A 22,949-nucleotide genomic window follows, 5' to 3' on the forward strand; every position below is an offset into this window, starting at 1 on the left:
ATTGATTGAAGAGAGGACGACAAAATTGTATAAAAAAATATTCGGGTGTAATGGTTAATAACAGTTAGACAATTCCATATAAGTTTAAATTTATATTATATATGCCTAAATTTACAAATTTATTAGGGAAAGTACTGAAAATGGAAAATATCATTAAACAAAAAGAACACCATATAATTGTTATCTCTCCAACCTCAACTTGTTTAACAGAAATTGACAACGTATTGGGTGATATTGGTAAGTGTCCGAGTTCTTTTAAAACTTTTTTGATCAAATATTTTCTTATTAAATATTTTAAAATTATATAAATTATTTAAAATTATTTTAAATATTTAAAATTATTATTACATATTTCCAAATATTTGAAATTAAAAATTCATTTCAAATACTTGGCTTCACTAAACCTTACAAATATTACTGTACAACAAATATTACAACTAGATCATGCTTATCTTTTATATACCATTAACTTAAAAATTTTTAATATTAAAAACACTTCATACGAAACGGTACCAGAATTAAAGACATTTTGGTTAGGATACCATGTAAAACTTTTTCTTTTTTTTTTGCAATATTTAATATTAAATAATTTTGGTGATTTTTTCTTCTTTAAGCCCTATCGAATTTATCAATCTTAAGTATCATTATCATCTTCCTTTATCTCTCTATTTCGCTTTCTGTCTCCCTTTCTGTCTCTATCTCTTTCTTTCTCTCTCTCTCTCTATTTGTCACTCTTTCCTCACCCACTCTCTCTCTCTCTCTCTCTCATTAGGTTAGGAATTTTTTCTATTTTTGGTTCTCAGGCTTTATGATTTAGAAATCTCCTCTCTTTCTCACTCTTCCCTCTCCCCCCCTCCCACACCCACTCACTCACTTTCTTTAGGTTAAGAATCTTTTCTTTTTTTGGTATCTCAGTTCTTTATGATTTACAAATCAAAATTGTTTCCTAGGAAGGAACTTTCTACTTCAAATAAATTATTTTTTATGAAAGAATATCTGAGGTGTGAAAGTTTTTACTTCTCTACCTTTGATAATATTAATATTTAATAAACAAATTTGTTAATTTTTCGTTTTCTACAGTATAAGAGTTAACCTTTGAACTTATTCTAATTAATGTAGAATCCATTTAAAGATAAATACAAATATTTTATATAAGAATGATTTAATATGAAATGATTTAAGAAAAATAACTATTTGTTTTTGTTTTTAGTACTAATATTTATTTTTATTTTTTTATGTATTGTTTATTCTAAGTGAAAGAATAATATTTACTCTTTCAAAACCACTCGTTGTCATAATAAAATTTGTGCAAATTCAAATTAAGTAAAAAGCAGAAATTAATGAAAATATTCTTTGTATTGTAATTGGACAATAGAGGAAAATTTCCAAAAGATATTTCACTTTATTACACAGCGTGTGATTTAGCGGCAGCAATCAAATAGAAACATAAAAGGAGAAGGAATGCATGGACTTTGATGGAAAGAACTGCAAACGGAAGTCGCAAGCGAAGTGACTAGAAAGTCACACTACATTACGTAAATGTCCATTTGAAAATGAACTCTAAACGTCATTTTCGGAACTCATATGAGAACTTGATTTTAATAAATAAGATCAAGTTCTTTTATGCATTAGTATGAAGAAAATTTATCATTTAATATAATTTATTTTACTCAATGTGATCAAAAAGATATCCATATATATAGACAAACTCTTAGCTACGAAATAACAACTGCTAAAACTATATGGGATTTGCTATTAATCACTTACATTAATCACTTACATGCAGATACCTTACAGTTATCTGATTATTTGCGGGTAAGATGCGTTTTTTTTTCTAATTTTTAAAAGCAAATTTATAGCTCTCTTACTTACCAAGGCAATGTGATCTGTACTCCAATATTTTGTTTAACAGTTCTGAATTTTATTTAAAACTTCATGTATAAAAAATATATTATTACAATTTGAATCAAGCTAAAAGTATGTCGCATTATAGTTTCATCACATTATTTTTTTACAAATCAATAAACAAATTTTAATACATAAATTTTAGAATTAATATATTATATTAACTATAGTCATTTATCAAGAACCCTTCCTACCATATTTAGATACGTAGAAAAAGTATTTTCTTGTTTTAAATCATAGTTAATAATATATACAATATGTGATGTATCTCATCTCACTAACCAAAGGTCAGAATTTTCTTTGTAGCGCATTCAAATGAAATACAAATTAATTCAAAAACTCAAAGAAACAGTGGAAAAATACTTTTATATGATACGGTAAAGAAATGTATCTGACAAATAAGAGATATTTGATTAAAATGATGAGCGCTTGATTTGTATATTTCAGCCATTACAGTTGTTACAATTGTTGTTGTTGTGGGCAACTTAAATTATTCGTTGACTTAATGTTGCAATTGTTTCAACTGAGTTATGGACGGAAATTTACTTAACTTAAAGATAATTTATTTTATTGGCAGTAACATCATAAAGAATCGCAATCAACAGGTAATCATGATATGAACAATTAGCAATTGATAAAAATTATTTCTTTAACCAAAAAAAAATTTAAAGATGAGTATAAATGAGTATAAAAAGTATAAATTGGGATTATTTTCTAGTAAAATATATATAAGAAAGACTGTGAATTAAAGTCACACTTCTTTTATTATATTATTGATAATTATTATTGTATATAGTACTAAGAGTCTCATCAAATTGGAACAACTTAGTAATATTGTCTCTTTATTTTATTAAAATTTCTTATTGTCCTCATTCCCTTCCTCCTCTTCACCATCATCTTCTTACTCTTTCTCCTCCACATGTAATAATTTTTGCAGTACATATCTTTATATTATTATTATTGTTAAGGAATGTGGCACTGCGACCGAAGGGTCTCTTCTGCTTCTTCTGGGCTTAGAGTAAGTTTCTAAGCCCGTCAATAATAAATAGCATAGAACCTACTTTACACAGTTTTATTGCCTCTTCCATAAAAATATCTTTATATTAAGGAACACATCAACAATTAACAAATTCTTTTGCATATTTATAGGGGCAATAAAAAGAAAATTTTTCGTGGTTATAAAAACACATATATATTATAATTTAAATAACTTATAAACATTGTATATATGATAACAAATATATATTATTTTTAACAAAACTAAGGTAAAAAACTGCTAAAAATAATAAAATTATCACGAATTTGAGTAATTTATATTTTCTTCAAATATATAACACTCCTTCCAGCGTCCTCCCAAATCTTTTGTGTCAGTCACTTTGAAGTTTTGAATACAGCATAATTCCTTTTCTTTTGAACTTAAAAAACGATTACTATTCTTTCCGCACTCTGTTATAAAAAAATTTATTAAATATTCAGCAAATTTTATAGATGTTTCGGAATGCATAGAATCATCTTTGAAAACATCTTCGAAAACTGCACGTTCTGGATGAAATTGACAGCCAAAAAAGGGAAAACTTTAAGAGTTACGTAAATAAAATAATGAAAAAAAAAAAACAATTTGTTACTATCTTAAAAAAATATATAAAAAAGATATATAAATCAATAACTAATTATTAATTTTATTTATATATAAATAATCTAAAACATGATTTACGTACTGTTTATGCTCAGCAATTGTTATAAAGTCAGTTTCATCTATATTTCGTTGAGTTGCTAAAACTTTCCATTGATCATCTATATTATATGTTTTTAAAATCTATAGAAATTAAAAGAATAATAGGAGAAACATTGCCTAATTTAATATTCTTAAATAATATATACAGTTTTAATAAATTAAATATATATATATTAACTAATATGTATTTTAGTATAAAATATATCTGAAATATAATATTTAAACCAATAAAATATATATGTGATATATTGGTACTCTACCAGACGACTACATATCCAAAGTAAATAAAGATATAACTCAATTATTATATACTTAAAATAAAGTAAAATATCTGAATATAATATAACAAAAATAAAAACACAAAATAAAACAAGAAACAAAATAAACATATACAAAGTGATTTAAATATGACTTTAATATGTAAATAAAATAAATATGAATTTATTTTAAAAGACAGAAGTATATAATATAAATCTGGTATCAACTAAATGTTTAATTAAAACTAAATAAAAATTAAATTATATAAAACTCAAATTATTTTTTTTTTATACTAAATTAAACGTTTATTCATTTTATTCAACCTCTTTTCTAGGTCGTGTACTGCGACCTAAAAGATCTATTATGCCCCTTAGCCGAATTAGAGTGTTTCTCCAAGTCCGATTTCTTCAATGAAAGACAGTATAGAGCCTTTCTTTTCTAGTCTTGGATCTTTATGATCCATGAAATACCCTCCTAGGTATTTCTTCCGCTTTTGCATAAACCTCTTAATGTTTTTTCATTTATAAATAAGGGATTTTAATTATTCATTTGTAAATTTACAATAAGCACAATATTCGTTCTAATAGTTAAATAAATGCTTTATAAAATTATATTATTAATAATTTATTAATTTTTTTCCTTAAAATTTTGTTACAATACTTAATATTATTTAAGTAATTTCAACAAAATTATTTTACCTCTTTAGTGACACAGAACTGGTGATGATGATGTGCACATCGTTCTTTTTGTACTTGGCTCTCCAGTTCCTGACTCAATTTGGAAAATAATTTAGAGTTACGAAAATCTAGAAAAAAATTAAGAAAGTTTTAAATAATAAGCGATGAAGAAATAATTGATTGTTAATTATTTTTCAACTATATTTCAGATCTTTTTCCGATTTCCCTAGCACGTCGAATTGTCCTTGAGTTTTGAATAAAGTCAACTATTTCCACTACGATCTAAATCTATTTTATTTATTTTCAACATATCGAGGCTTAAAGTTGTGAAGTTTTTATTAACAAAGCTATGCGTACCATCTAGCGCCAATTAATATTTTACATTGAATAGACCAGGGCTGTCCAGACCAGATAAGAACGTGGGCCAATAGAAATCCCTAAATAGGTTGGAAGCCCGCAGAAATAAATACATACGTTCATAATATTTGCGGAGAACAATAAAAATAAGACGATAATGATAAATTTTAGTTTTATTAAGTCTTCATTATCTTTTACAATTCTATCACTATCAGCAGTATTAATATTAGATGTTATACAAAGAAATATATACTAAAATCTTTGCCAATTAAATTAATTAACGTGTAATGTAATAAAGTATTTTAATAAAATTTTAATTCATTTATTTAGGATGCCACAAAAAGTAATTAATGTGATGCTACAAAAATATAACAAAGAAAAATTTGTCTAATCCTGTTAGACTAGAAACATGTCGCGGCTCGCATGAAGCCCGTGGGCCGTGTTTTAGACAGCCCTGGATTAGACTAACAATAAGTAGCGAGTATTACGTATACAATAATTGGCCTCATATATCTCAAGTAACTAAACTATAGTGAATTTATTTCATAGTTTAATTATATATGTTATATATAATATATTTATATATAATTAAAAAAACAAGTTAATTTATATAGCAATATAAAAATAATAAAATCTTTATAAAATATATAGTACATATTTAAAATTAAAAATTTTATATCCTATGACAATAATTTTTTTTTTGAATGAATTAAATATTATATATATTTGAGAATATATTTTAAATAATATAATTTGTTTAATTTTACCTTCTTCAAAAATAATATTCATGGAACCATTTACTTTAGCACAATTCTGTCTTGTATTAGTGTCATCACCAGTGGTTGAGTGTAGGAACATTAATTGAAATCCTAAGCAAATACAAAATATTGGAAGATCCATTTGTTTCCGTGCTATCTCAAAAATTAATTTTGCACTCTCAATGCAATCGTTTTTATATTTTTCATGTTTCTCAAAAAGTACAGCACCTCCAGGTAAGAGTATTCTAGAGCAAAAAAATGACGTAGTAGAATAATGTATGACGGATTCAAAAAAAGGTGTCTATTAAGCATCCATTTTTACAGAACCTATGATTATTTCCTGAGTTCTGTATTATTATACTTACCCATTTATTTTACACATAATATCAATGTAGTATGATTGTTCCTTGTTTATCCTAAATAAAAAGAAAAACATACTTTAAAAATTATTGTATTATATTGACAATAAAAAGACGTTATAAATGGCTGAAGTAATAAAATATAAACAAATGGGTTCGACCATATCGATGGCGTGCATTACTTTTAATAATAGAAATACTTTCCAATCAAAAAGAGGACGGAAAAAATAAATGAAAAGTGATTTTATATTTAAAATTTTTTAATATAATATCCATTAGAAGCAATATATAAGTGTATGTACAATTTTAGTGTAGCTTATCTGTGATTCCTAGAGGATTATTAGATCAGCCATAAAGCGCTTTTGATGAAGTATTTATTAATTCAATAGGGAAAAGTCATTTAAAGAGTGGGGTCTTATTATTATCTAATTGTTTTTAGGGATAATATCAATAATTTAACTACTTCAAAGATCGCACTGAGGTTTTTATGTAAGCTATGAACAGAGTTACTGATATGAAATATGCTTACATATATAGCATACATATCGTTTAATTTAAATATTCTGGACTGCTCAATTCACAGCGGATTGCCCTGTCTTATATGTACTGTATATAATACTGGTATTTTCAGTTTTTATTTTTATTTTATTTTATATTATTCTATTAATTTATATAATTTTATTTTTATTTTATTTTCGTACTTTTAAAATAAAAATTTTAAATCTTTTTCCAAAAAACTACTCGTATGCTTTAGACATCTATTATCGCTTTGAAGATATCAAAAATGACTAACATATAACATCTAAAATTTATATATAAAAATTTACATATAAAAATTAATTAAAATATTTTTTTTATTATAATCATAATAATAATAAAAGGTATTCGTGAAAATTGCCCAACAGCCGGTACTGCGGCCAGAAGAGACCTATTGTACCAGTTTCACTATTGATTAAACAAAGCCCCTTAAAGCTTTGTGAATAAAGTCTAGAACTAAATCTAGAGAAGAATTCTTAATCTGTTCTGGTGACAGAAATTCCTTATGAAACAGGTTTCTTCTGTGCGTTATTAAAGCTGGACAGTCACAAAGAATGTGCATGGTTGTTTCCTCATCTTCGAGGCATAATCTGCATTCCGAGTTAGCAGATAATTGTAGTTTATGAAGGTGATATTTCAGACCATAATGACCTGTAATGAAACCCGTTATCATCCTTAAATTACATTTTGAGAATTTCAGAATGTTTTTGTAGGAGTAAGGTGTTATCAGTGCTTTGCTTTGCCTGAGTCCTGGAAAGTTTACCCAGTACTCTAGCCGCATATGATTTTCCATTTCCTTGATAATCTGTTTTGTACTAGCCCAGTTTATTCCACAAAAGGGTTGAGGGCCTATAAAAGCAGTTTTTGATGCAGTTCTGGCAAGCTCATCAGCTTTTTCATTTCCCAAAACTCCTCTGTGGCCCGGAACCCAGTAAAGGTTTACCTTATTCCGAGCTGCAAGTGATTGCAGAAGATCGTAACACTCAAGGACCTGTTTTGATTTGAAAGTCCAAGAAGAAAGAGCTTTAAGAGCAGCCTGGCTGTCAGAGTAAATAACAATTTTCGAGCCAGAAGGTTTTTTGATTAAATTGGATCTTACGCATAAGTTGATTGCGTGGATTTCAGCTTGGAAGACACTCGGCCATGTGCCCATTGCTTCCGAAATGCTGGTGTTGGGTCCAAATACACCAGCGCCAGTGCCTTCATCCATCTTTGATCCGTCTGTGTACCAAACCAAACTTTTTGGGTCAACCTGTGGGCCTCCATTCTCCCACGTTGAACGTGATGGTAGGTGTACCTCAAATTTTTTGCCAAAACGATGGAGTTCTGTTGTATAGTCTCCATCGCATTGAGGAATTTTATGTGCTCCAAATATTTTTAATATTGTTGTATGACCACAGTCAAGACAACTCTTGTTCATGTGGAGTTTTAGTCGAAGCGCACTAAGCGCAGCCGTAGATTGAATGTGTATGTGCAGAGGTGTCAATCCAAGTATAGCCTCAAGTGCTGCAGTTGGACTTGTCCTCATAGCACCAGTCATTAAGAGACACGCTAATCTCTGGAGCTTCATGCAAACAGCAATAGATCCAGCCTGTGTGACCTTTTGCCACCAAACCAGGCAACCATATGTCATGATAGGACGTACTACTGCCTGATATATCAAAAATATAATCTTTGGGTTTAGGCCCCAAGTTTTACCTATACAGGACCGTATTGTCCATAAAGCCGTTAATGCTTTGTTATATACTTTATTTAAGTGTGAACTCCAAGTGAGTTTACCATCTAGGACAACACCTAGGTACTTTGTTTCACTGGAAAGAGAAATATTAGTGTTTCCTAAACGTACGGGACCTATGTCTAGTTTACGTTTGAGTGTGAAAGGCACAACAACATAATCATTATAATCATTGTTATTAACCTAAAAAATGTATAGGTTTTTTTTTGCCATAGAACATTTTATCTTTTATATAATATTGTTTAATATGATATTAAAAAATAAAAATAAAATATATAAAAAATAAAATATATAAATAAAAATACTTATTTCATTTGTTAATTTCAAATAAAAATTACAGAGTTCGTTTATGTATAACAGATATTATAGTCTATTTTATATACTTATTTTATGTTATAGTAGTGTACTTTATAATACTGGAGATAGTCTACAAAGTCAACAGAAATATCTGTTTTAATTATGTAAACTGATTAGTTTTTGTTTGTGATGAGCAAATGAATAATTGCATTTTTATATTTTTTATTTTATTTATATTACATTTTCAAATACATAATAATTTTTATTTAATTTATATTCGATTAAGCGCGAAGTGCTGAATATTTTTTACACTTGTGAAAGTTATTAGTAATAAATTTACATATGTATATACAATGTATTATATTGTATCATACAATCTGTGTTGTTAAATAGAAACTGTTTGTAAAATTAATGATTAATTCATTTAACCATATTTAAATTAGAGAACACACACGAATTACGCAAATACATATATATATATTTATATATATATAAATGATTTAAAAGTTAAGGTTTTTTATGTGTAAAGTTTACTAGAATATTATGTCTCGAATACTATTAATATTGATAAATACTTTCTACTCTATATTGTTAAAAAAAAAAGAAGGTGAGGGAGAGCTGTGGGCGGTTTGTCGTAAGCACCTAAAAAAGGAATCGATGGAACTTATATGGATGTTTAGCTATTATTATTTCTGCATGACATGATAGATTAATAAAGAAAATTACTTTGTCTGAAAGCACTACCAAAATAAATTTCTAGCTATGAGGCCTGCTCAAATATCTAATGATTTCATTTACAGTCCAATAAATTGTATATTCGATTATATGACATATGTAACAAACACACGTAAATATGAATGTTTTCATTAGTACTTAAAGTTGGGGATTTTGCTTTTATTAAAAGCTACTTCTACAATTGTAAAATTTAAACTATTCAAAATTCTGCATAAAAACAATTTTTTAAATTTGACTTTATAATATACTATATTTAAAATATTTTTTTAATATTCACTTCATTAGTTAAATATAAAAATAAGCCAAAAATACTGAACTGAACATTTTAAAATTTATTACCACAAACGACTATGTGTACAGTATATTAAATAGAATTATAACACAATATAAAACTGTTATACGCGTAAATTATAACAAAAATAATTGTTAGAGATATTATTAAATATTATTAAATATTAAATTATTAATAAATATTATTTATTATAGTATATATCTGTCAATAATTTTTAATAAAATATAATTTAAAATAAACTATATATATAAATAATTTAAAACTGAATTTTTTTAATACAAAATTATACATATGTTAACATCATTTTTAAAAATACTGTTATACAAAAATGAAAGCTTCCAAAAAGTCCAAATTAAGAAAGCTTTCAAGTTTTCTAAAGCAAGCGCACAAATTCCGAAACGTTTTATTTTTCATTGGCATAAAGTTAAGTATTTATATACATATTTTCTTGAATTTTTATTTTATATAATTTTTACCAAATCGGCACTACTTTTGCACCAGCGGCTTCCAAATACTGTACATACGACGCGGGAATGTAACTTTTCACTTTATCGCCGAACGCGTCTATTAAGATATGCGCTGCATCGATGCAGAGCACTCCGATGTGCAGGTCGTTCGATGAAGTGGATGCCATTTACAACTGCACTCGCTAGAATTTCAGAAGGCTGTGCAACCAAAAAACTTTTGCACATCGCCTGAGCGAATGAAAACTTTTCGTATTTTAAACTTTTTTCTTTGTTCATATAAAAAAAAATTTTTCTTAATGCAATATTTGATAAAAAAATATTTTACAATTTTTATGTAAACAATTTTCGTAATCATTGAAATCAATAAACCTTTATGTGTCAAAATATTTTATCTGAAATATAAAACATTGGTTGCATTCTTAAATTGAAGAAAATATCTCGACTCAGTGCCGTTTCAATTGTCTAGTTTATTGTACGCGTATCAGAGCGGCATGATATGAAGACAACCATACAATATTCAGTTAAAATATTAAACTTCTTAAAAGAAACACTAAATATAGATAATACACTCAAAAGAGTATATAGTATTAATAATGAATTGAGAGGTTTTAAAAAATAGAGTATATAGTATTAATAATAAATTGAGAGGTTTCAAAAAATAAAGTTTATAGTATTAATAAAAAGTTTATAGTATTAATAATAAATTGGGAGTTTTCAAAAAATAAAGTTTATAGTATTAATAATAAATTGAGAGGTTTCAAAAAATAAAGTTTATAGTATTAATAACAAACTGAGAGCTGTCGAATAGTAGTAAACTACAACAACAAAAATTATTTTTCTATTATTTTAATTAATTGAATTTTTGGAGGGCAATACAGTTGTTGACAACCATTTAATGTTGGATATGAGAATACCGATTAAGATTTATGAGAACGAAGTAGGAACCAGCAAAAGAAGAGGCGACCAAGAAAGCAATGAAAAGACAGTACAGTAAGACTTTAAAGAAATTAACATAAGAAATTGGAAAACAAAAGAAAAAAGGGAGGAATGGAAGACTGTTGTTAAACGGGCTTAGAACCTATATGGACTGTATAGTCACGGATGATGATATACTCATTTCAATTATTAAAAAATTCACATAAAATTTGTTTACTCATCAAACAAACTTACTCACATTTGAATACATATCAACGAATCTCACTTCAATCTTATTGAACTTTAAATTAATAAAAATTTCAATTTATAACAGTTAATTATGATTATATAGCTGCGATTTATGCTTTCCTACTTAAAGTAACACACAAGTGCAATTATCGTTAACGAATAAACAAAAAAAATTGACAAATTTTTCAAAAAAACTAGGGTAGGTCTATAAAAACTTTTAAAGTCTTTCAAAACTTTAAATCTAAAAAATTGATAAATCTTAAATTAAGCGTATTTCCGGCTTTATGTGTTATACACGAGTCCACAGTTCAAGTTTCAAAAGTTTCAAAACTTGATACTCGCAATCAAAAAACTGTATATAGACTACTAAATCAATAGATTTTTAAATTAATGGACAGATATTCAATAGGATTTGAAATGTATACATGTTCAGGTCAAAAATGAACGTGACTAACAAACTATATTTTTAAAATTTAAAAATTTTTTTTATTATTATCCTCTCACTTGATTGTTTGCAATAAAAAATAAAGATATTTTCAAAATGATTAAAGTGTTCAATCAATCAATTCAAATGAATACACGCATTAGCAATAACCATTCTTCAAGATGCATGTACCTATGCACCTATAAAATGATGAAGATGATTGCTTAAGTAAGAGCAACCTCTCTTAATAAACACGTCTTGAAATCGTAACACTTATGTTCTGTAGTCCTTAATTCAGTACTGAAAACAATACCTCAAGTATTATTATACAACCGAAGAAAGGGAACAAAGAAAATAATCATCGTCTGCGATATGTCAAAACAAAAACCATAAACATAGATTTGTTGTTAGTTACAATATGTAATTAAATCTTCCTAGTGAGAATCACGTCACCATTATCAAATTAAATCTAACTAACTCCGTATTGGGAATAGGTAGCGCTGTTGTTTTAATGAATAATTTTGAATTTGCGTTCCCCCGTTCTCTTCAAAATCATGATTGGTACATCGGGGTGTGTAGCACATTACCGACTTCATCTCAGTACCTATCGAGCAATATTGTTATTTGCTTTATTGGGAATGTGCTCCATCCAATCAAATTTGTGTTTCTGAATTTCTTCTGTTGGTCTAGTTTGACCTATTCGAGTTCATAGATCAATATTAAATATTCTCTGGGCCACCATGAACTTTATTATTTAGTAATTATTTATTTTCAGAACTGTTGACTTGGCACTTTGATTTTTATCTAGTTTAATGTATATTTTTGAGTTAAGTTGACTGTATGTGTGCATGAAGTGAAGTGGCCTACTTCATAACTCATGTGATTTACATTACTTTGCGTTGGAAGTGCTTTTTTTCAGTTGTATATCAGTGAAACACAAAAATTATCCAGAACTAAGTAAGACCATTTTGGAATGAAAACATTTTCAATATATGACTTAATAATATCTCAGCATTATTAAGAACTTCTCTATGTAATTTTCTGATTTTCCTTTTCAATTTTTTCAGTTTTATTACAGATATGCAATATGTAGAAAATGTGTCTGTAACATAAATCACACCATTTTCGTTTATTTTATATTTGTTTTTTAGAAGACAGTAAATAAAAATAAATAGAAAAAATTGTATTAAAAAGTAATTAATTAATTAAGGGAAGTAACTGTTCTTTGATGACGTAGAACAACAATCGATACTTTCAGTATGATGTCATTGTCGTAAATCAATAGTAACACTTTATGACGTAAAAATTCTAAATGATTTTTGATGACGTAGAACAACAATCGATACTTTCAGTATGACATCATTGTCGCAAATCAATAGTAGAGCACTTTGCAACACATAGGAATTCTAAATGACTTCTCTAAATATCGACTTCATCGAATTATTTCTTCATTTCTAATAGTGTCATTTAAACACTCGTTTTAAAATTCTTTTAAAATTACAATACTTTATAAGAGTTAAATTATGTATATTTGTATTTTCGGTTTAATCTGGTTTATACGATTTTATTGATAAGGTTCTACAAATCGAAAAATTATACATAAAATATATGTATAATTTTATATAGTAATAAAAAATATATATTAATATAAATTACTATATTTCTGTATAGTAATTTCAATATTTCTGAATAAATAAATATTTCTTTCATTCTAAGACTATTTGACATCTTTGCCTTTCAAATTGTTAATATAGAATTTCCTACAGATCACAATAGATTCATAATGTTGAAAATTTATCATCAAATATTGCGGTATAATTTTCTTACTGGCAATCTCAATTAAAATATTATATAGTGTTTTGTATACTCCATATACTCCATTTCTTCATCGATATATTAATCACAAGTCAGTTTCGATTGAATTTGGTAAAAGGTTAGGTTAGATTGGAGTAGCACCCGTACACTTCAAAGTCCGCTACAAAACAAAAAATGATTTGTTATAATACTATGGATGAAAGTTATTCTAAAGTTATTCCCTACCAGATGACTACCTCCATTTAGGACATAATATCTCAATTTAGATAAATGCAAATCAAAATAACAATATCTCCATTTAGCTGAATGCAAATCAAAATAATAAATCTATAGATTTGAAAATAAAACTAAGGATGAGGGGGAATTAAGGACTACGCTCTTACATACGTTCATTCATAATTTATGCGTCATAATTATTTAATGGGATACAAATTAGTTTAATTACCGATTTTATTCTAAAGTCCAACTTTTTAAAATAATTTACTTTCTGACTACTGGTCTGATGATAGTTCTATCAAGTCAGTAAAAAAAAGGAGTTCAGAAATGAACACTGCAACCCAAAATCCTTCTCTTTTGCATAAAGTCTGCTTTTAGTTTAATTCTCAGTGAAATTTGAACTTGGTAGTATGTGTGGGACTAGTACACATTCATCGAACCATCAGGGCAGTCTACTGAATATATTTAGTCATACATTACAACTATCTACTGCATATAACTTAGAAAAAGGAATATCAATTACGTAGCAAACATATTAACTTCAATATAGCAAGTACACAATGCTCAACTTAGAATATATATACTAGCATTTAGTCTTACATCAAGCTAACAGCAACGAAAAATGGAAAACTTAAAAATAGAGTATAAAGGAAAAGTGCTAACTAACTGCACTAAAATGATGTGAGGAAAAATTTCTTTAGATAAATTTAGACTAAACATTTTTAATGTCAAAAAATAAAATAAGTTTATTTCTAAACAGTCGAACAATAAATTATTTTTGGTTTTCTTTTACACATCTTTTTTTTCATTACGGGCAAGAACATATAATTAAGTTTTTATTTTTAACATAAATTAAGTAAAGTAGCAAACAGAATAATAAATAAATTACTATAATAATAAATAATGAAATACAAAATGAAATCTCAGTTTAGGAACTTATTTTCTGCATTAAAAATTCAATAACGCAAAAGTGAAAAAATAATGCAAAACTTTCACTGTCTTAAGTTTAGAATAAAAACAAATTTGCTAAAAATCCTTACAACATAAAAAATTTAAAACCTCACGAACAGAAGAACATTTAGTAAAATTAAACTGAAGGATAAATGCAATCCAAATCCTGCAGCGTTTCTCTCAGCGAACAAATACTGCTGGATAAATGCAGAGCCCACCATTCCCGTATACTCCGGACTGTAATTGTAGATGAGTACATTAGCTTCTTCGGTTTTATTGGCGAAGCTGTTGTGATTTTTGCGCGTCTCCATCACAAAGAAATCAGCAAAATATTGCGAGGTTGTGATGGCCTTTGAGATGTGTGTAATGTTGCGATTCAGCACAAACTCGTAAAGATTTTTCTCCGGATGAAACTGTACACCATAAAAAGGATATCTGCACAAAAGAAAAATTAAATTTTAATAATTTAGTGACTTACACAGGGGAATGTGAAATTCTGCATAGTTTTACTTACTTTTTGTGCTCCACAGTTGAGATGAATTCACTTCCATTCCAATCATGATTTATACTCAAAATATTCCAATCATCCAACAGGTTCATGTCAGCAAAAGTCTGAAAAGTTGTACAAAATTAAATTATTCAAGTGGTTTGGTGGCATCAACAAAATGGCCGAAAGGCCCATATTTTAGGGTTTTATGGCACACATGGGACTTGCATGTGAATATGCAATTATTTAATCATGAAGTCGGGACTACTTCTCGCAACGTAACCAATTAAAATTTCTTACAAAATATATTTGCTAAATGTGATTGCAGTCATCACATTATTATCATTGCATAAAAACGCATTTATTATGCTTTTGCTTAGATAAGTCTATGTTTGTTGATGAAATAAAACAGTTTTTAACCCACGCAAATTAAAATTTGTAGTAAATTTAGAATTACGGTATAACAGATAATGCTTACCTTCTGCGTAAAGCAATAGATATGGAAATTAGCAGTTACGGGATAATTTTCAAAAATATTTATCACTTCAGTGCTTGCTTCCTTAAATAGGCGGCTATTTTGGTAACCTTAAAGCGAAATAGAATAAATTTTTATAGAATAAAATATTAATATAAAGTTTTTTTAAATTAAAATTATAAAAAAATAAATGTTTTATTAAATATCTTATTATTTTGGAAACTTACGACGGGCAGCAAAAAAAAAATCCTACTGGGCACAGTCAAGATCGAAGTAACAAAACTTGTGGTGGTAGTAACAGGACACTTATAACTGATCACACATGCCAAAAAAATTACCTAACCCCTTCAACTAGATATGCAGAGAATTTAAAGAGAAAGAGACAAAAGAAATAACTGAACACTTCAATGAGGGAATAAGGGTTCCAAGAACGGTCGGGTCTATGTCGCGGAGGAGCCATTCGTCGCTAACGTTAAACACCTCTTAAACAGACTTCACAAGCAGGTCCCAGCGGGTACAATAAAAACAACATGAGGGAATAAACAATGAAGTTGTTAACTAAAGAGATGGCAACAAAGACTGTCAAAAGCACTAAAGCTTGTTATGAAAAGTGAAATTGACAGGTGAAATATGCTTCAAGTTCATGGCTAAGTGCCTAGAACGTACTCATGGTATGAATAAAGTAGTAGAAATAGCAGTGGAAAGCTCCAGACATATACTTGCAAAAACGCTGAAATTAAAAAATTAATTAAACCGAATAGATAAAGAATAGTAAAAAGATTATTTAAGTTGTATTAGGAATAAGCTAGGAAGAGACGGTAGACGTTTATAGACATTATATAAATTTGTCACAGTAAGAAAGAGAGATTTAACGAAAAGGAAGAACACAAAATTTTGTATATATATATATAATTAATATATATGTTTATACTATTGTAATTTATAGTGTATATTACACAAAGTAAGTTATATCACACAAAATATTTACTTTGTAAGCTTTTGTAAGTTTATAATAAATTTAGTCTGTAGTACAATTCAAATCCATGCGTTTCACTTTGGTGAAAATAATCCCCACAGAAAATAATAATTTTAATAAGTAATATTTATTAGTATTATTATTCATTTAAAACTAGACGAATACAATACTATAATTTTTATTAACTTTTATTTTCAAAGCCAATTCTAACGAAAGAAATCGTATTTATTAATACAAACTATTTTTTTAATAGTGAGGTGTTTTGAACAATAGTGAATTACAACAACAAAATTTTTTGTTTATTAATTCTTTGAATTTTTGTCTGACCATACAGCTGTTTCGAGTATTGCCAAATACCTATCATTAATGGTCTCATATATAGCAACAGTAATAGTTTGAAAAACATATCAAAATCGTGTTATATATGGCATCAGACATTAAATAAAGAGACTATTTTGGTTACAAAAAAAGTCATTAAATCTAAACTGTTTCTTGAGAGAGATATATGTTAATACGAATAAAATTTTTGATAAAAGCCAATAAGAAGTTATTATTCCTAATAATTTAAAAAAAAATAAAACTCATATCAACGTATAGATTTTAATCTTACCATCCTTAAACTCTAATGGCAGAGCTTGCGATTGTGATGAGCAGCCAGTTCTGGGATCAGTACCATTAGCTGATAAGTATACTAAAAGTTCATAACCCAAACATGTACCCCAAATTGGCATATAAGTGCCATTATTATTCATTTCAATTGCTATGTTATAGATATGTTGACCAGCATCATAGTAACCATCACTATTATTAAAATATGTAGCACCTCCGGGCAATAGGACCCTTAAATTAAAAAGAATAGATAATTAAAATTGAAGAATATATAAATTTATTAGTACTCACCCATTAATTTTAGACATAATATCTTCATAGTAATCACGTTCTTTACCAATCCTGTCAAATTAAAAATAATAATTATTAATTGGTGTTATGCTATGTATCAGTTATTTATAACATTTATCTGGAGAACTATTTTACTACATAAAAAAATCTAAATATAAAGTATTTTAAAAATTTGTGATCAAATCTTTTTTTCAGTGACGTGAATTTCTTATCGTTTACGCACGGTACCGAAATAATTTTACCTATGTATCTCCATCTATATATTATAGCGTCTAGCTTAACTTGACAAAATTTATAAATAATTTTGACAATAATATCTGTCACGATCTTAACTATTAACGTGCACTTCAACTTGTTTCACTATTTTTGTCATCAAATTTTTGATAAGGAACTATGCCATTCCAAGCAATAATTCATTGACGATTACTGGTCTGAAAATATTAACACTATATTTTATCAATAGAAGCAATTATTTATAGAATGCACTAATTAAGAAGTCATATATAAAAATATATTTAATTAAATATATTATTCATATATGCCATACATTTATACTAGTATAGTTTTAGAATGGTTGGTTGGTTGGTTGCAGTGTCAGACCATTAGATAACTTTCATTAGATAACTTTAGCGATTTTGCGCCGTTTTGCTACCACATTGCTCGCAAGAACCCTAGTATAGAAGAGTAGAGACTAAATCCATCCCGCCGAATTTAGATAATTTAATAGACCTTTCGTGTTCACCAATAAACAGACTGATAAACTATCTAAGAAGTATCATCCTAAGAACCTATATCTTCTGGACACCAAAGACGAGCATTGACAAAGTAAATGTATTATGGTTTCTTTTTTCTGCGGGTTTGCACAACTTCTGCAGTGAGGATTATGGGGAATGCGCAGTTTCTCTGCGTTTGTTTCTGTACACCAATGACCAGAAAGAATTTAGATTTAGATTAAGGTTAGAATAATGGAATTAATTCTGTCACATTTTTTTTAATTAACCTCTACAATAATAATGTTCTAAAATGATATTCTAAAATAAAATATTCTAAATAAATATTTTTAAGGTGTTCTTTTAAGTAATGTAGAACTGAAAAAAAAACTTACACAATTATAGCAAATAAATCAAATACTTTTTTAATTTATAGATAATTTATTGACATTAATGACTAAATACCATAGTCGGTCAGTTGACCTTCACTAAACGGCCTAGGTATTCCATACTAAAACCCCAATTCAACACAATTTTTTTTGAATATGTAAGCCCGAATCTCAAGGTTGCTTATAACACTGTTATTATTATTAACTGGTACGAATAATTTAAAATACTTTCACAAAAAGGAATCCACCGTCGGTAAATCACCCAATTAAGAAAAACAAGAAAGTTGTTTTAACAACTTGTATCTTATCTAACAATGTTACATGTGGAACAGTCTCAGTCAAATAAATCATTAATTATGAGACTATTCCGAGTGTCATTAGAGTAGACACTCTGATATTATAATCATATCAGAAGTCCATCAGTCCACCAACAATATCGAATAGTAAAATTTAAAGGATTTAAGGATAAGAATAAAAATCCCATAAACATCACGTGCACAGACGCAGGGGTATTCGGGTGGTGATTTGCCAAAAATTAGTTAATAAAAATTTGATGTTATTTAACAGATTAATTAGTAGCTTTTTGAGTGGTGTTATATTTATTATAGAAACTAGATATAACTTCGTCTAATGATTACTGTCCAAACTGCGAGTCAAAAGTTATAGAAGAAAATGCATTTGTGTGATGTGACATCAGTTTTCAATCACTGATATACATGATTAAATTAGAATCCGATTAAAAATTAGTGATATCACTTAATATAGTATAAATAAATCCATAAATGTTTTAAGACACAAAAAAGTGCAAGTGTTTCATAAGAATCAAATGCACCTTGACATTCTTAGTCAAATTGCTATTGGTAACTGCTACCTATAAAAAAGCATTGTGTAGTATGTGGTAGACGCGATAAGGCGTCTATTGATGAATTATTGTAAGTTCTCGTATCTACACTTATGAAGGAATTTCTTTCACCTCAGATAGATATTAATCATTAAACCACATCAATGTTTGACACTCCGTTTCGTGAATCAATTCTTTGTGGAAAATATTTTATCTACATTATAAAAAAAAGGACATTGGAACTGTGGGTTTTCTAGCTCGACCTCTGTTCAATATTGGAGCTATCTGTAAACCAGACAATATCGTTGATTGTGTTGTCTGGTATAATAGAACTACGCTTTCTGTTGGTCATGTGTTTTTTGGTTCATATAATATACAGACATATCAAAGTATTAGAATTGTTTTAATTTAACCAATATGAATAGGTGTCTAACACTTTATGTCTTTTTGTCCAGTAGACAAATATGATAAAGGCTATATATGCTGATGGATGCAAATACCTGCAACATAAAACTTAGTGGCAATATACCTAATACAACTTTTCTAAATGAATAATAGTGATTGTTTTTAAAGTTTTTGTTCTTTATTGTCGGTACAATCAATAATGGTATTGTCGGTACAATCGTCTGGAGGTATATCTGCTCAACCGTATATAACAAAGCCCACAAACTCTACAAACTCGTTTTCATAGCCAAAAAGCTAATGGTTTTTTGAACTATGCGAAAAAAACCAACCTTAGAAAACCAATCTTAGTAACAATCCCTATCTGATACAACAGTTTTAAAACTTTAATTATGCGGTCTATGTAAGGTGCACACAACTTGATCATCTTTATCTGTAACCACTATTACTAATCTATCTGCATAGACAAAAACTTTATATACGTGAGAGCCTGGTTTAGGCTATCTATGACGATAAAAGTAGACTAAAAAGAAAATCAAAGAAAGTCTACTTAGCAAGGATGACATTTTCAATATTTGATTTTGAAAATTTTTTGAATTTAACCCATTTTTATCGACATTTGAATATTTTTTTTCGATTTTTCCAGTTTTTTTTTTGTTGCGGTTAAAGTGATTTCTTGATGGTTAAAATGAAATAATGCTGACGAAATAAAATGTTGATGGCGTTTGAAAAGAACGCAAAAAAAATTTTCATTTTTCATCTGCATTACCAAGACATATTATATATCTACAGCTGACTAAATAGAACATCTAAAATTTGTTTTTTTAAAACAGATAATTAATAAAAGTTTAGTTAGAAATTAATTACTTGTGATTATTAATAAAGAAAAAATCTAAATGAAAAAATCTAATGACAAACACTACTGGTACAATCGATTATATATAAAAATCTAGGCACATTTATATTAGCTCTTATATGATAATAATATTGATATCTGTGTTCAGTCGACAGTACATGAACCAGTACTATAAGATATCAAATATACTAATTTATCACATGCAAGTTAGAAAAGCATAAGCAGTCATATATTGCAGTGTAATTTTTATTTTACATTTTTTCCATACTACACTCTATATAGTACTTTTTGCTATAAAATATTTGCTATAAAACATGTACAAAATACTGTTTTCATGAGTCAGCATAATTTTTAAAATACATAAATAAATTTTTAAACCTGTACTAATGGAAATATTTTAAACTTAAATACACTATATTTCAAGAAATACGTAAATTCATATTAAGAATTTGTTAAACTGGTCAAGTACTGACACCTGATAATTTAGATAGCAACAAATCGTCATATTTATAAAAAAGATTAGATAAATACAGTTCTTGTCTCGGTTTATCTTATATTTTTTTATTTTTTATTTAAATATGTAAAAAATAAGTAAACAATTAGTTTGTAAAAATTTATAAAAATCATGAATACAAAATCTTAACAGGGGGAATCACAAAGTTCACCTTAAACAAATAATTTAAAGATTATAAATTTTAAATTAAGTGATATTTAAAAAAATTATAGCATTTTAATTAATAAATATTAAGAAGCAATATATTGTTGATGATGAATTTTTATAACCTTTTTTAACAAAAAAAATTTAAGATATTTGATGGAAATCTTTGAAGTCAGTAGTCAGCAAGAATAGTAAGTTTAATACAGCAACAACCCGACGTATAATTAGATCCATTTAAGGAGGATTTTAAAACTAATTCAATATTCATATGAAAACATTGAATTAAATAAATTTATTATATGTAATGTAAATAGATCTGAAATATAGTAGAAAGTGTTTGAACTTTCGGAGCAGGAATATTAACTCTAAGTTCAATAAAGGAACTGAGCCGCTCATTGAATATATTCATATATGTACAGCAATCATAAAAGAAAAGAATAAAAAATATTGACAGAATCAGATCAATAGGATTCTTTATGCTAGAATTCTTTTATTAATTTCTTACAAAAATTTGACAAGCTCTTTCCTTTATTAGTATTTGCGAATATATTTGCTTTTACGAATATTCTTTTCAGTATTCAACGAACTAAATACGAAATCATCAGCTACTCATCTGTTAAAAATAAATTCTAAAAATGAAAAGAAAAAAAGTTTTAAAAGAAAAGAAATATATTAGATTATAAGCGAAAAATTACAAAAGCAGTTCTGAAACACAGTTGGTATTATAGAATTTTAGGTTAGCAACATAACATTTCTCCGATCTGAGTCCCGAGTTATCGTAACTTAGAAGGATACAATATAGGTAATGATTTCTTTAGGAAGAAATCTGTCATACAAAAAAAGACTTACAGAACTGACGCTCACTCCCATTAATGTGGTTAAGCGAGCTATTAAAATCTTCAAATTGAAAATATAGAAAGATACTAAGTAGGTGATGAATTCTCTAGGAAAAAATCTATCATGCAAAAAACTCCGCAGAACTAATGCTTACTCCTATTAATGTGGTTAAACGAACTGTTTAAACCAGATTGATTTGAACAGCAGCTAAATTTCAACCTCAAGCAAACAGTGATAAATAGAAAATAAGAGAATTCTCTAGACAGACAGCAGTACTTGCTGGCATCTGACTTATTGGAGATCGGTTGGGTAGAATAGGAATGAGTCACAATATTTATTATCACAGTTGCAACAAAACGAGAAAATAGAAACTCTCATTTTCTCTGCATATGTCTGCTCTTTGGAGGCAAGGGTACCTACTCTTGGTAAACTACTTGTCATTAATTATGAGAAGATAGCTGTTATTAATATCATGTTATTAATATCAATTTAGACAACGAGATGAACAGTTCATACGAAGATAATACAAATCCGCTAATTAAACTCAAGTTACCACATAAACAAACTAAATATAAGACTTTCAAAGAAAAATCATTTTCTTTATGGTAGGTATTATATTGGAATGATCATTCGTGTTATTACAAATGCACAGACAGAAAAGTCACGATCATCTTCTGGTGTATATATATTATGGTCAAAGGTCAGTGACAATACACAAACAACTTTCAAGCCTGGA

The 22,949-nt window shown here is 27.6% G+C and overlaps 1 protein-coding gene across 1 annotated transcript in view; it reads right to left on the reverse strand.

Moving 5' to 3' along the window:
- Positions 1–3,189: 3,189 nt before the first annotated feature.
- Positions 3,190–22,949, reverse strand: part of LOC119677763 — a 30,550-nt gene continuing 10,790 nt past the window's right edge. The window contains exons 3-13 of the mRNA XM_038089259.1: positions 17,521–17,571; positions 17,231–17,460; positions 15,648–15,754; positions 15,197–15,294; positions 14,791–15,117; positions 10,122–10,280; positions 6,056–6,106; positions 5,700–5,935; positions 4,597–4,703; positions 3,624–3,721; positions 3,190–3,479 (exon numbers count right to left, since the gene is read on the reverse strand). Coding sequence (XP_037945187.1) covers positions 3,200–3,479; positions 3,624–3,721; positions 4,597–4,703; positions 5,700–5,935; positions 6,056–6,106; positions 10,122–10,280; positions 14,791–15,117; positions 15,197–15,294; positions 15,648–15,754; positions 17,231–17,460; positions 17,521–17,571 — 1,744 coding nt within the window. The 3' untranslated portion in view covers positions 3,190–3,199. The remainder of the gene's footprint in view (positions 3,480–3,623; positions 3,722–4,596; positions 4,704–5,699; positions 5,936–6,055; positions 6,107–10,121; positions 10,281–14,790; positions 15,118–15,196; positions 15,295–15,647; positions 15,755–17,230; positions 17,461–17,520; positions 17,572–22,949) is intronic.

The sequence above is a fragment of the Teleopsis dalmanni genome, chromosome 1 (genome assembly GCF_002237135.1).
Source record: "Teleopsis dalmanni isolate 2A chromosome 1, ASM223713v2, whole genome shotgun sequence".
NCBI lineage: Eukaryota > Metazoa > Arthropoda > Insecta > Diptera > Diopsidae > Teleopsis > Teleopsis dalmanni.